The sequence below is a fragment of the Hemiscyllium ocellatum genome, chromosome 5 (assembly GCF_020745735.1).
Source record: "Hemiscyllium ocellatum isolate sHemOce1 chromosome 5, sHemOce1.pat.X.cur, whole genome shotgun sequence".
NCBI classification, from domain to species: Eukaryota; Metazoa; Chordata; class Chondrichthyes; order Orectolobiformes; family Hemiscylliidae; genus Hemiscyllium; species Hemiscyllium ocellatum.
In genome coordinates, this window is record NC_083405.1 from 106,141,178 (window position 1) to 106,155,464 (window position 14,287).

General features: G+C 42.6%; 1 protein-coding gene across 3 annotated transcripts in view; it reads right to left on the reverse strand.

The window, feature by feature from the left end:
- cul2 (cullin 2) overlaps positions 1-14,287 on the reverse strand; it is an 81,594-nt gene that overhangs the window by 24,604 nt on the left and 42,703 nt on the right. The window contains exons 9-11 of one of the 3 annotated variants that reach the window (XM_060825087.1): positions 14,110-14,272; positions 6,212-6,336; positions 1,628-1,735 (exon numbers count right to left, since the gene is read on the reverse strand). In XM_060825087.1, the coding sequence (XP_060681070.1) occupies positions 1,628-1,735; positions 6,212-6,336; positions 14,110-14,272 (396 nt within the window). Of the gene's footprint in view, positions 1-1,627; positions 1,736-6,211; positions 6,340-14,097; positions 14,273-14,287 lie in introns of all 3 variants that reach the window. The other 2 variants (XM_060825086.1, XM_060825085.1) reach the window with 2 other exon arrangements.

Genomic DNA, 14,287 nt, shown 5'->3' on the forward strand with positions numbered 1-14,287 from the left:
GAAGATGGAAGGGCTGTTCCTATGTCTTATGGCACGTGCTCTGCCAAACTCAGAGGAAAGAAAACCAACCATCCTCAGCACGGAATAAGGTACAGAAGTGACAAAGATCTTCTCTTTCATTACCTCAAAACTAAGAGAGAAAAAGTCCTCTCTCATTTTCAGTTGTAAGAATACAGCATTAAAATTATTCGGTCAGTCTTGAGATTGTGCTGTGAGCTTGCATCCACCCACAAACTAACACTTGACTTTGAGCTAAATGATGTAAGATGGGATGGCTTACTCTGAGACCGTAAGGATATAAATGAAAATAATTAATATTTGTGCAGTACACTTCAGAGATTCTGAATGTAAATGCACTGCATTAGAAAGCTGAGTTAAACAGAACTTCCTTCAAGTAAGTGTACTATCCACTGGATAGGAGAACTGAAAATCATTACAGTCTTTGATAACAACACAATTCACTTTCTCAAAATATTGCACAGGTTGTAAATTCTCATGAAAACTTAGAAACTCTCACAGTTTAATAACTGTTGAATAATATTCAACTGTGATCTAACAGAAATCCAAGTGGTTTTTTTTCCAGTCAGTCATGGGATGTGTTAAGTCAGCACTTATTGTCCATTCCCAGCTGCCTTTTAGAAGATGTTGTTGAATGGTCCCCTTGAACTGCTGCACTTGGGAGTACTGAGAGCAGATCTGGGCACTACACCTTAGCAAGGATAAACTGGCCTCGGAGATAGTACAGCTTGGATTTAAGATATGGCTAAGTTATAAAGAGAGATTATACAAATCATGCTAGTTTTCTCAAGAGGATTAAGAGATGTTCTGATTCAAATTTTCCAAATATTAACAGGAAAGAAACAGGGCAGAGACAATAAACTATTTCCACTGGAGGGCATTCTAGAACTAGGGGAAATTTTCTGATGTTTAGGGCCAGACATTCAGATGTTAGGAAACACTTTTTTACACAAAGGGTAGTAGAGGTTTGGAACACTCTTCCACAAACAGCTGTTTGTTTTTAGTCTGACAGATAAATTTTTGCTCAACAAAAATATTAAGGAATAAAGCAGGTTTATGGAGCTGGCCACAGATCGGCCATGATCTCATTGGATCACGGAACAGGCTTGGAGGGTTAAGTGAGCTGCTTCTGTTCCAGTAACACATATATTTTAAAATCAAAAACTATTCTATAATTCTACCACCTGAGGGCACTATTACACTATTGTCAGCCCTGAACAAGTTAAACATGTTACACTTAAAAATCTTTATTCTTGCTTCGTTTTCAAAGCAATTTTAACAGGCCTTTTACGTTGAAAGACCAAGGTGAGAATGTCAGCAATTCTTATCTTCATTTAGGTACTTTGCATTGTACAAAACACTGTCAATTGATAACTGTCTTATTTAACTTAAGAAATTTAACATAATTCAATCCCTATGCCACTCAGGATTGTCTTTGGAAAAAAAATGATATTTTAAAACATTTCTCCAAGTTTTCTGAACTATCAGATACATTTGTTCATCTTCCACCAGGAGTATAAAATCACTCACACTGGGTCTGCTAACAGCCACAATAAAGCAGAGATACCAGCTTTCAAAAAAAAATTCTGATTTATTTAAAGTAACTCACCTTATCAAGTGCACTCATAAAGTGTTGATCACCATTAAGGACTGAACTGATGAGTTGAAGAAACTTACTGTGAACTTCAAGAACAGATTCCACAAACTGTGTAGGCATCTGGTCAAAAGGAGAATAAGTTTAATCTAGGAAATAAAGTTAAAATCAAGACTGCACAGCCATTGGTTTGGGGTCTGGATTATTACACACGACCGGACAATTCGGTTTATAAAACTGAGGCTACTTCCATCAATGGCCTATTCAGATAATAAATCTATAACACCACAATCAGTAATACAAAAGAAGTTAAGTTTTAGATGTTATCCCACTTTTTTTTTCAGTTGGTGGGGGGGTGAGAGGAGCAAGTAAGTCAGTCAGAATCCTCACTGCTAATTCTTGTGCACTGGTCTGTTGAAAAGAATGAGTACATGGTCATCAGGCCACAATGTGCTGGACTCTATCGGGAACCCAGGACTCTGGGGCAGGAGTAGGCTAATCAGGATCTAACCATATCTCAAAACCACTTTCCCGACCGCTCCCCAAAAACCTCATCTCTTTTGTTCAGTGCAACTCATTCTCAAATGTATTCAATGACTTGACTTTAAAAAGTACTTGGACGAGCGTTTGCAGTGTCATAACATTAAAGGCTATGGGCCTAGTGTGGGAAAGGGGGACCAATGTAGATAGTAGTATCTTTTTGGCAGGACATACTTGATGGGCCACCAGGTCTCTTCTGTACTATATGGCTCTATGATTTTATGGCTTCTTTTATTTTCTGGGAAAGATAATTCCACGGATAAATGATTTTCAGGGAAAGTAAAATTCTTATCGCTATCTTAAATGGGAGACCTCTTATCCTTCAATCATATCCTCTAGTTCTAGTCTTCTCTACAAAAGAAACCATCCTCCCAATATCTACCTATCGCGTCACCTCAGGAACTTCATTTTTTTTCGATAAGATCACCTCTCATTCATCTAAACTCTGATAGGGAAGGGCGCAATTGGATTAATATTTTTCATAGGATAAGCCTTTCAATCCAGGAATTGAGTGAACCTTCTCTGAACTGCTTCCAATTCAATGAAATGTTTTTTGAAATAAGATGACAACAATTGTACACAATACTCCAAATGTGGTTTTATCAAAGTTCTGTCCAGCTGCAGTGAAGTTTCCTGACTTTTATACTCCACTCACCTTGCGATGAAAGCCAACACCCCATCTACTTCCTAATCAGTGGGTCAATCCATATTGTCAAATAGGCTGCAAACACTCACCAATGGAGTCCACTGGTGAAAATCAACTATTTTGCCAATCGATATTAAGCTCTGAAACCCAATTATCTGCATCCAGCACGATTTAGCACTTCAGAGCAAGGAGGGAAAAGTTTATCAAAGCACTATGAAAGGAATTACAACTGCACATTTACCAAACAGGTTTACAGTGTACTTTGTTTTAAGATTAGATCCTTTGAACTTCAGTGGAATTCTTTACTTTAGTCATTTCAAATGTCATGCTTTATGGGTTAATTCTTTTCTACATTTCTATTCAGATTTCAGTCTCCTGTTCTCCCCCATTTTGTTTCATTCTTCACTTTGGTGTACAACTGTCTTTGAGTTTTGCTCATTCTTTTTCTCCTACTTTCCCTTCGCAAAAACAGGTGGTTGCTCCCTTTTAAATAAAGCTATATAATCTTGCTGAAATTGCACCAAAATAGCTAGGGCAGAAGTCTTTAACAAATGTGAACCTGTTACTTTACCTGGCCACATCCTTGAATGTTTTCCCTACACTGTCAACAAGCTACAAATGGAGCTTTCAATGATGCTTATGCGTTTGCCTTTACAAAAGAAAATGTATTCAGAAAAATAATCCAGCTGAAATGTTGTCATCTCCTTCGTCGTCAGTTCTCAGGATAATTGTGCTTCATTTGTCGTAACAAAAATATTTCAATGACTCCAACTGGCACAACCATAAATAATGTTCACACTCTTGGTCATCAAATTTCCTCCCATTTATTTATCCAGGAAACCAGAGAATTTTACATGTTGCGCCACTAATGGTGCCGTTGGAGAAACAGAAGAGGCAATCCCCGATAAACCCTGATAATAATCACTGGATTCCTGCCTCTGCCTTAGGCAGACTGGGGTAAGGTCAATAAGGTTAGAGAATTGAATGTGTGGCAAAAAGAATAGAGGGAGCTGTCCCACTGAAATGAGCTTCACTTGACCAATACTGAGATCAGTGTCAGGACAAATTGATCTATCAAGCGAAGATCATTTCTCATTGCTGTGCTGATCTCATCCTTTATTAAGAGTTACTCTATTTCCTTGCTTCCTATAATTCTGAAAACTTAAGTATACCAAAATACTGTATTTAGTTCCCAGCTTTGGTCACTTTGCAAACATGTCTCTGTCATGGCCACCACATCATACTCTTTACTCCTATTTGCACCATCAATTCATCTATCTTTTAGATAAACAGTCTCAAATTTGGTTTTTTAACCTACTCTTATACTAGTTGCTGGTGCACTCTTATATTTGTTGACTGTTTCTTCCTGTCACACTCTGGTTATCATTATCTGTATCACCACCCTTCGCCATTGCATGTTCCTCTGTCTTAAACTTTTTAAATTTTCCCTCAATTGAACCCTTTGGCTACACATTAACAAATGCATGCGCGCGCACGCGCACACACATACACTCCCACATTAAAGTGCCGTCTTTTTTAACTTCAAAAATATACTTTATACATGAAAAATCTTTATATACATACATAGTCACTACAGCAGTTTGATTCTGAACACTCTTTTTAACCTACGGAGGACAAAGCATTTCTTACTTATACAAAAAGATATTTGTATACATTTGAGGTACTGGGAAAACCCAATAACTACAGATCTCCTCAGATACTGAAACAGTATGTTCAAACACATCAGACGTGGACAGTATTCAGGGCTGACAAATGGGAAGGAACATTCAGATCACTCAAGTGCCAGGCAATGACCATCTTCAACACAAAACAATTTAACCACCACTGCTTGACATTCAATAGCACTACTGCTGCTGAATCCTTCACTGGGGTTACCACTAAACCAGAAACTGAATTGGACTGGCGATATAAGTGCTACAAAAGCAGGTCAGAGACTTGGAGTCCTGTGGCAAGTAACCTATCTCCTGAAATTTCATAGCCTGTCCACTACCTACATGGTACAAGTCAGGAGTATGGAATACTCTCTACTTGCCCAAATTAGTTCCTGATCCATCAACAATTGTGGGTGGCACGGTGGCACAGCAGTTAGCACTGCTGCCTCACAGCACCAGAGACCCGGGTTCAATTCCCGCCTCAGGCGACTTACTGTGTGGAATTTGCGCATTCTCCCCGTGTCTGCGTGGGTTTCCTCCGGGTGCTCCAGTTTCCTCCCACAGTCCAAAAATGTACAGGTTAGGTGAACTGGCCATGCTAAATTGCCCGTAGTGTTAGGGGCAGGGGTAAATGTAGGGGAATAGGTCTGGGTGGGTTGCGCTTCGGCAGGTCGGTGTGGACTTGTTGGGCCGAAGGGCCTGTTTCCACACTGTAAGTAATCTAATCTAATCTAATCTAAACAATCAAAAAAACTTCACACCATCCAGATCAATGCAACTCGCTTGATTGACACCACTGCAGCAGCTGTGTGTATTATCTACAAGATGCATGGCAGAAATTCACCAAGCTTCCTTCGACAGCACATTCTAAACCCACGACCACTACCATCTGGAAGGACAAGAGCAAGTCGAGATGCATGGAAACACAACCACATGCACGCTCACCCCACAAGCCATTCACCATCCTGACTTGGAAACATTATCACTGTCCCTTCAGAATCACAGAGTCAAAATTTTGGAATTCCTCTCTGAAGGTGTTGTGGATTTACCTAAGAATAAACAGATTATTGTGATTCAACAAGGCAGCTCACCCACCACCATCTTGAGGGCAAATGGGGATGGGCAATAAATCCCAGCCCAGCCATGAACAAATTTTAAAAAGGTGAACGCGGCTATAGGAGGTTGTTCTACAAGTTATTTTCTTTTGAAGAGAAAATTTAATACAAAAGAAATAAAGCTAGGAATGGAAAAGAAACAAAATTTCGATGTGATCTGGTCAATATTTATCCCTCCATGGCCAAAATAAAATGCAGATTATCTAGTCATTATCACATTACAGTTTGTGGACTAAAATAAAATCAAAATACTGCAGATGCCGGAGATCTGAAATAAAGACAGAAGCAGGTTTAGAGGGAGAAAGCACCTTCAGTTTTTATCACTGACTGTGGTAACTTGCTAAGTGCAAATTGGCTGCCACATTCCCTGCAAAAGTGACAAGATTTTTTGGAAGTACTTCACTGGATGTTAACTGTTTTGGGGTGCCTTTATGACTGCAGAAATCACTTGAAGAAAAGCTGTGTGGATGTCACCCCGCCTTCTAAGGAAAATATTCTTCCGAAGACTGAAAGCCAGACAGTACCTATGACAAACTGAGATGCTACTTTATAGTTAACAGTTCACCCAGAACAAACTATTAATCTTACAAATAAAGGTGAAGAAATCGTTCAGTGGAGTACTCACGTTTTCCTGAGAGAGGTTACTGATGGACCTAAGGCCCTCGTCATGAATGTGATTCTGCAGCTCCTGAATCATATGAGGTAAACCGTTTGAGACAGCACGGAGCAAAGTATATATATTTGCCATGTCTGCTGGAAGGTGAAAAGGATATAGGAAGAAAGAGGAAATTGCTCATCTTTATTGGCAAATACGCAATTCAACAATCCTACAATAAAGGTGGTGAAATTTGCCACCTGCTATAATGAACATGTCAACAAAAAAGTACTATCGTGATTATTTTTATGACAACCGAGATGCTCAGTTTTATGATCCAAAAGCATGAGAGATTAAATCTCACTATAACAGTTTGAGAATCTGAGTTCAAAGTTAAGACTTTGAATTTAAAAACTGTTACTGATTGTAAAAATGACCATGAAAACTGTGGGATCATCGTAAAAACTGGTGGTGAAGGAAGTTACAGAAAGCAGTGCATCAGTGGCAAGTTAACATTGATTTTAAAAGCAGAGCTGACTTGCAAGGTAAAATTCCAAGGGCACTGACAATCTTGACGTGTATTCTAAAGAGATTAATGTTGACAGTGCTGAGGGGGGAACAGCACTGATACATTTCGAATTCAGTTTGTTCAAACACTCTCAACAGTGATATGGTTGTCCAAACATTTTGCAAGGTTTCAATTAGATTATAATGGCATTATAAAGTTACATTTTCTTCAAGACAGTACTTGTAAATTATGATATAACTGTTCTAGTCATTTGAACCTTTTAAAAATTTCTTCATTTTTGTGGGATGTGGGTGACACTGGCTGGTGAGCACTTATTGCCCGTCGCTAGTTGCCCTTGAGAAGGTGGTGGTGAGCTGCCTTCTTGAACCACTGCAGTCCACTTGCTGTGGTTGACCCACAAAGGAATTAGAGAATGAATTGGAGGACTTTGACCCCATGACAGTGAAGGAACAGTTATATAATTCCAAGTCAGGATTCAGAGTGGCTTGGGAGAGAACTTGAAGGTGGTAGCATTCTGATATTTCTGCTGCCTTTGTCCTTCTAGATGGAAGTGGTCACGGGTTTGGAAGGCAATGTCTGAGGATATTTAATGAATTTCTGCAGTGCATCTTGTAAACGGTACACAGTGCTGCGTCAGTGGTGGAGGGAGTGGATGCTTGTGAATGCAGTGCCAACCAAGCAGGTTGCTTTGTCCTGGATGGTGTCAAGGTTCTTGAGTGTTGTTGGGGCTGCATTCATCCAGACCAGTCCATCATACTCCTGACTTGTGTCTTGTAGATGGTGGACAGGCTTTGGGGAGTTAGCAGGTGAGTTATTTGCCACACTATTCCTAGCCTCTGACCTGCTCGTGTAGCCACTGCGTTTATGTGGTGAGTCCAGTTGAGTTTCTGATCAATGATAACTCCCAGGATGTGGATAATAGGAGATTCAGTAATAGTAAAACCATTGTATGTCAAGAGGCAACGGTTAGATAGTCTCTTGTTGGTGATGATCATAGCCTGGCATTTGTGTGGCACAAATGCTACTTGCCACTTATCAGCCCAAGCCTGGATACTGTCCAGATCTTGTTGCATTTGAACATGGACTGCTTCAGCGTCTGAGGAGTTGTGAATGGTGCTGAACATTGTGCAACCATCAGCAAACATCCCCACTTCCGACCTCACGATGGACAGAAGGTCAGTGATGAAGCAGCTGAAGATGTTTGGGGCTAGGACACTATCCTGAGGAACACCTGCAGAGATGTCCTAGAGCTGAGAAGACTGACCTCCAACAACCATGACTATCTTCCTATGTGTCAGTTATGACTCTAACTATTGGAGGGTTTTCCTCCTGATACCCATTTCCAATCTTGTTAGGAGTCCGTGAACCTGCAACAAACTTGATGTTTTATCAATTCAAGAAAATGTCAGTTGGACAAGTGCATATTTTAATTGACTGATATCATTATATCTTTGAAGTAGAGTGATTTCTCTTCATGCTGCTGTACTTAAAATGTAAGTCTATGAAAAGTATATGACAGTGTGAGAAATATACAATATTTTAGAAAGATGAAGTTCAATTTTTATTAATTTATGTTTCCTAATGACCTGTATTTATATAGCACCTTTAAGATAGTAAGGCATGAGAAAGGACTTCACAGGAGAATTGTCAAACTAAATTTAACCCCAAGTCACATGGTAAAATACCAGGGCAGGAAACTTAGTGTTCTTGTTTTGGAGACTAAGTGTACAGTCATGGCAGCGCAGGCAGTGGAATGTTCCTCCTGCAGGATGTTTGAGGTAGGGGTGACCACCGATGCTCCTGCCGACTTCACCTGCAGGAAGTGCAGCCAGATCCAGCTCCTCACAGACCGCGTTAGGGAACTAGAACTGGAGTTGGATGAACTGAGAATTATTCGAGAGGCTGAGAGGGTGATAGATAGAAGCTACTGGGACATAGTTACGCCAGAGAACAGAGGTAGCTGGGTAACAGTTAGAGTTGGGCAGGGGAGGAAGCAGGCAGTGCAGGGAGCCCCTGTGGTCGTTCCCCTCAACAGACCGCTTTGGATACTGTTGGGGGGGGGAAGGCCTAGCAGGGATAAGCTGCAGTGACCGGGTCTCTGGCACGAGGTCCGGCTCTGAGGCCCAGAATGGAAAGGGGGAGAGATGGAGCGCGCTAGTTATAGGAGACTCTATAGTTAGAGGGACAGACAAGTGGTTTTGTGGACATGGATGAGACTCTCGGATGGTTTGTTGCCTCCCGGGTGCCAGGGTCCGAGACGTCTCAGACCGTGTCTTCAGAATCCTTAAGGGGGAGGGTATGCAGCCAGAAGTCGTGGTGCACATTGGCACCAACAACATAGGTAGGAAGAGGGGTGGGGAGGTCATTCAGGAGCTCAGGGAGTTAGGTTGGAAGCTAAAAGCTAGGACGGACAGAGTCATCATCTCTGGGTTGTTGCCAGTGACACGTGACAGTGAGGCAAGGAATAGGTAGAGAGTGCAGTGTAGAGAGTGGCTGCAAGGACTGTGTAGGAGGGAGGGCTTCAGGTATTTGGACAATTGGACTGCATTCTGGGGAAGGTGGGATCTGCACAAGTAGGACAGGTTGCACCTGAACCAGAAGGGCACCAATATCCTGGGAGGTAGGTATGTTAGCACTCTTTGGGGGGGGGGGGTTTAAACTAATTTGGCAGGGGGATGGGATCCGGACTTGTAGTCCAGCAAGTAAGCTAGCTGTTTTTCAGGATGTCCAAGAATGTAGGGAGGCTGTGGAGAAGGTAGCGCTGACAGGGAATACTTGTGGACACAGAGATGGGCTCAAGTGCGTATACTTCAACGCAAGGAGTATCAGAAATAAGATGGGTGAACTTAAGGCGTGGATCGGTACCTGGGACTACGATGTTGTGGCCATCATGGAAACGTGGATAGAAGAAGGACAGGAATGGTTGTTGAAGGTTCCTGGTTACAGATGTTTCAGTAAGATTAGGGAGGGTGGTAAAAAAGGAGGGGGGGGTGGTGTTGCTAATTAGAAATTGTATAACGGCTGCAGAAAGGCAGTTCGAGGGGGACCTGTCTTTGGAGGAAGTATGGGCTGAAATCAGAAACAGGAAAGGAGCACTCACCTTGTTGGGTGTTTACAATAGGCCCCCCAATAGCAGCAGAAATGTGAAGAAACAGATTGGGAAACAGATTTTGGAAAGGTGCAGAAGCCACAGGGTAGTAGTCATGGGTGATTTCAACTTCCCAAATATTGATTGGAAATCCTTTAGATCAAGTAGATTGGATGGGGCGGCGTTTGTGCAGTGTGTCCAGGAAGCTTTTCTAACTCAGTATGTAGATTGTCCGACCAGAGGGGAGGCCATACTGGATTTGGTACTTGGTAACGAACCAGGACAAGTGATGGGCTTGTTAGTGGGTGAGCATTTTGGTGATGGTGATCACAATTCTGTGACTTTCACCTTAGTTATGGAGAGAGATAAGGCGCGCAACAGGGTAAGTTTTACAAATGGGGGAAGGGTAAATACGGTACTGCGAGACAGGATCTGAGGAGCATAAATTGGGAGCACAGGCTGTCAGGGAAGGATGTCGTTGAAATATGGAACTTTTTCAAGGAACAAATACGACGTGTCCTTGATATGTATGTACCTGTCAGGCAGGAAAGAGATGGTCGTGTGAGGGAACCTTGGTTGACGAGGGAGGTTGAATGTCTTGTAAGGAGAAAGAAGGAGGCTTACATAAGGTTGAGGAAACAAGGTTCAGACAGAGCATTGGAGGGATACAGGATAGCCAGGAGGGAGCTGAAGAAAGGGATTAGGAGAGCTAAGAGAGGGCATGAAAAATCTTTGGCGGGTAGGATCAAGGATAACCCAAGGCCTTCTATGCATATGTGAGAAACATGAGAATGACGAGAATGAGGGTAGGTCCGATCAAGGACAGTAGTGGGAGACTGTATATTGAGTTGGAAGAGATAGAGAGGTCTTCAGTATTTACAAATGAGAGGGACCGTATTGTTGAAGAGGAGAGTATGAAACACACTGGTAAGCTAGAGGAGATACTTGTTAGGAAGGAAGATGTGTTGGGCATTTTGAAAAACTTGAGGGTAGACAACTGCCCCGGCCTGATGGGATATATCCTAGGATTATGTGGGAAGCAAGAGAGGAAATTGCAGAACTGTTGGCAATGATCTTTTCGTCTTCACTGTCAAGGGGGGTGATACCAGGGGACTGGAGAATGGCGAATGGCGAATGTTGTGCCCCTGTTCAAAAAAGGGAATAGGGATAACCCCAGGAATTACAGGCCAGTTAGTCTTACTTCAGTGGTAGGCAAAGTAATGGAAAGGTTACTGAGGGATAGAATTTATGAGTATCTGGAAAGACACTGCTTGTTTAGCGACAGCCAGCACGGATTTGTGAAGGGTAGGTCTTGCCTTACAAGTCTTATTGAATTCTTTGAGGAGGTGACAAAGCATGTGGATGAGGGTAGAGCAGTGGATGCAGTGTACATGGATTTTAGTAAGGCATGGGGGTTCCCCATGGTAGGAAAGTCAGAAGGCATGGGGAAGTTTGGCCAATTGGATAGAGAACTGGCTAACCGGTCGAAGTCAGAGTGATGGTTGATGGTAAATATTCAGCCTGGAGCCCAGTTACAGGTGGAGTTCCGCAGGGATCAGTTCTGGGTCCTCTGCTGTTTGTAATTTTTATTAATGACTTGGAAGAGGGAGTCAAAGAGTGGGTCAGTAAATTTGCAGACGATACGAAGATTGGTGGAGTTGTGGATAGTGAGGAGGGCTGTTGTCAGTTGCAAAGGGCCTTAGATATGATGCAGAGCTGGGCTAAGGAGTGGCAGATGGAGTTCAACCCTGTGATGTGTGAAGTTGTCCATTTTGGAAGGACAAATAAGAATGCGGAATACAGGATTAACGGTAGGGTTCTTAGTGAGGTGGAGGATTAGATTTTTTTAGATTAGATTACTTAGATTACCTACAGTGTGGAAACAGGCCCTTCGGCCCAACAAGTCCACACCGACCCGCCGAAGCGCAACCCATCCATTCCCCTACATTTACCCCTTACCTAACACTACGGGCAATTTAGCATGGTCAATTCACCTGACCCGCACATCTTTGGACCGTGGGAGGAAACCGGAGCACCCGGAGGAAACCCACACAGACACAGGGAGAACATGCAAACTCCACACAGTCAGTCGCCTGAGGCGGGAAATGAACCAGGTCTCTGGCGCTGTGAGGCAGCAATGCTAACCACTGTGCCACCGTGCTGCCCACACGGAGCAGAGGGATCTTGGGGTCTATGTTCATAGCTCTTTGAAAGTTGCCACTCAGGTGGATAGAGCTTGTAAGAAGGCCTATGGTGTATTAGCGTTCATTAGCAGAGGGATTGAATTCAAGAGTTGTGTGGTGATGATGCAGCTGTATAGGTCCTTGGTAAGGCCACATTTGGAGTATTGCGTGCAGTTCTGGTCGCCTCATTTTAGGAAAGATGTGGAAGCTTGGAGAGGGTGCAGAGGAGATTTACCAGGATGTTGCCTGGAATGGAGAATAGGTCGTACGAGGGTAGGTTGAGAGTGCTAGGCCTTTTCTCATTGGAACGGCGAAGGATGAGGGGTGACTTGATAGAAGTTTATAAGATGATCAGGGGAATAGATAGAGTAGACAATCAGAGACTTTTTCCCCGGGTACAATAGAGTGTTACAAGGGGACATAAATGTAAGGTGAAGGGTGGAAGGTATAGGGGGGACGTCAGGGGTAGGTTCTTTACCCAAAGAGTGGTGGGGGCATGGAATGCGCTGCCTGTGGGAGTGGCAGAGTCAGAATCATTGGTGACCTTTAAGCGGCAATTGGATAGGTACATGGATAGGTGCTTAAGCTAGGACAGATGTTCGGCACAACATCGTGGGCCGAAGGGCCTGTTCTGTGCTGTATTGTTCTATATTCTATGAAACCGAAAGTTTGCTAATTGATGTAGGCTTCACAACAGGTCCTGAAGAGGCAGACGTGGAGGGATTTAGAGTGCAAATTCTTTCAATATCTACATTCCAACCGTTTTTCTGACATCGTCATGGAATAGATCATTTGGATTTACTTGGGATTTTGTCAAATTCTCATGAAGTACAAGGTTGGGCTGGGAAGTACACAGCAATTAGGTTTATAGATTAGTAATCTTGAGGCCTGGATTCATGTTCCAGGTCAACGTTCCCTTTTATTATTTTATCTTCTCTAAATTATTTATAAGGGAGAAGCCTGCAGAAAGCTGTAACACTGGGAATGGATTAAGAAAATGGGGAGCTCTTGCTAAAACTATACACAGCATTGCTCAGGCCACAGGAGGAATTCTGTGAACAGTTTTGGCTTCCTGAACTAAGAAAATGTATATGGCCACTGCAGGCAGTTCAGAGAAGGTTCATTAGGATCTGGTCTGGAGGGATTGTCTTATGAGCAAAGGTAAAACAGGTTGGGACTCCCTTCATTGGAGTTTAGAAGAATGAAAGGTGATCTCATTGAAACATATCGGATTCTTAAGGGGCTACCCTGAGAGGACGTTTCCTTCATGTGAGTCTAGAACCAGAGGATGTCATCTCAGAATAATAGGGTGCCAATTTAAGACTGAGATGAGGAGGACTTTCTTCAGACAGTTGAGACTCTTGGGAACTCCTTGCCATAGACAGCTGTGAGAGTAGAGTCCCTGAGTATATTTAAAGCTAAGATAGATGGATTTTTGATCTGTAGGGAAATCAAAGGTTACAGGGAAAGGGAAAGAGAGTGAATGTGAGGAGCACTGAATCAGCCATGATTCTATTGATTAACACAGCAGGCTTGAGGGGCTGAACAGCCTACCTACTCCTATTCCTCCAATACGATTATCAGGTCAGCCGCAACCTCACTAAATACTGGATCAGTCTCGATGAACCAAAAGGCCCACTTCTGCTCTGTGTCTTACAGTCTAGCAGCAGTAAGCTTCATTTAACCATCAGGATGTATGTGGCTACAACAATTCAGTATAAGGCACTTGATGGACTGTTGATCTAGTTGGGCAGATTATAGGAAACACTGCTCTGGAGAGATGAGTTTAAATTTGGCTACAGCAGCTAGAATTTTACTTTCATTAATCTAGAAATCTTTTATAAAGTCTCATGTAAGATGATCACGAAGTTGCTGGAACGTTTAAAAACCCATCTTTTTCTTTATTTCCTAGTCCAAGTGCAACTCCGGGCAGACAAGGTGATTGACTCATAATACTGAAATACTCTGGCAAGACATGAAAATATGAAAAAGTTGAATAACACCAGACAGACCATCTGACAACAACCCAGATGTCAGATACAACAACAGGCAAATTTGTACAGGCCGACAAACGATTTGGTCAACAAGCGGGTGGGGGAGTGGACTGGAAACTGACCATATTTCTCACCTCCTCTCCTTTCTTGTTTAATGATATTCTGGCATTCCCCATGAAGAAATTGCAGGTGGTCTGCTACCATTCGTTGCTGACATTCATGAATTACTTTGGCATAGGAGCTAGGATGCAAATATTTCCGACATCGAACTTCTTCATCCTTTAATCGTGCTAAAACCTGCGATAACAGGAG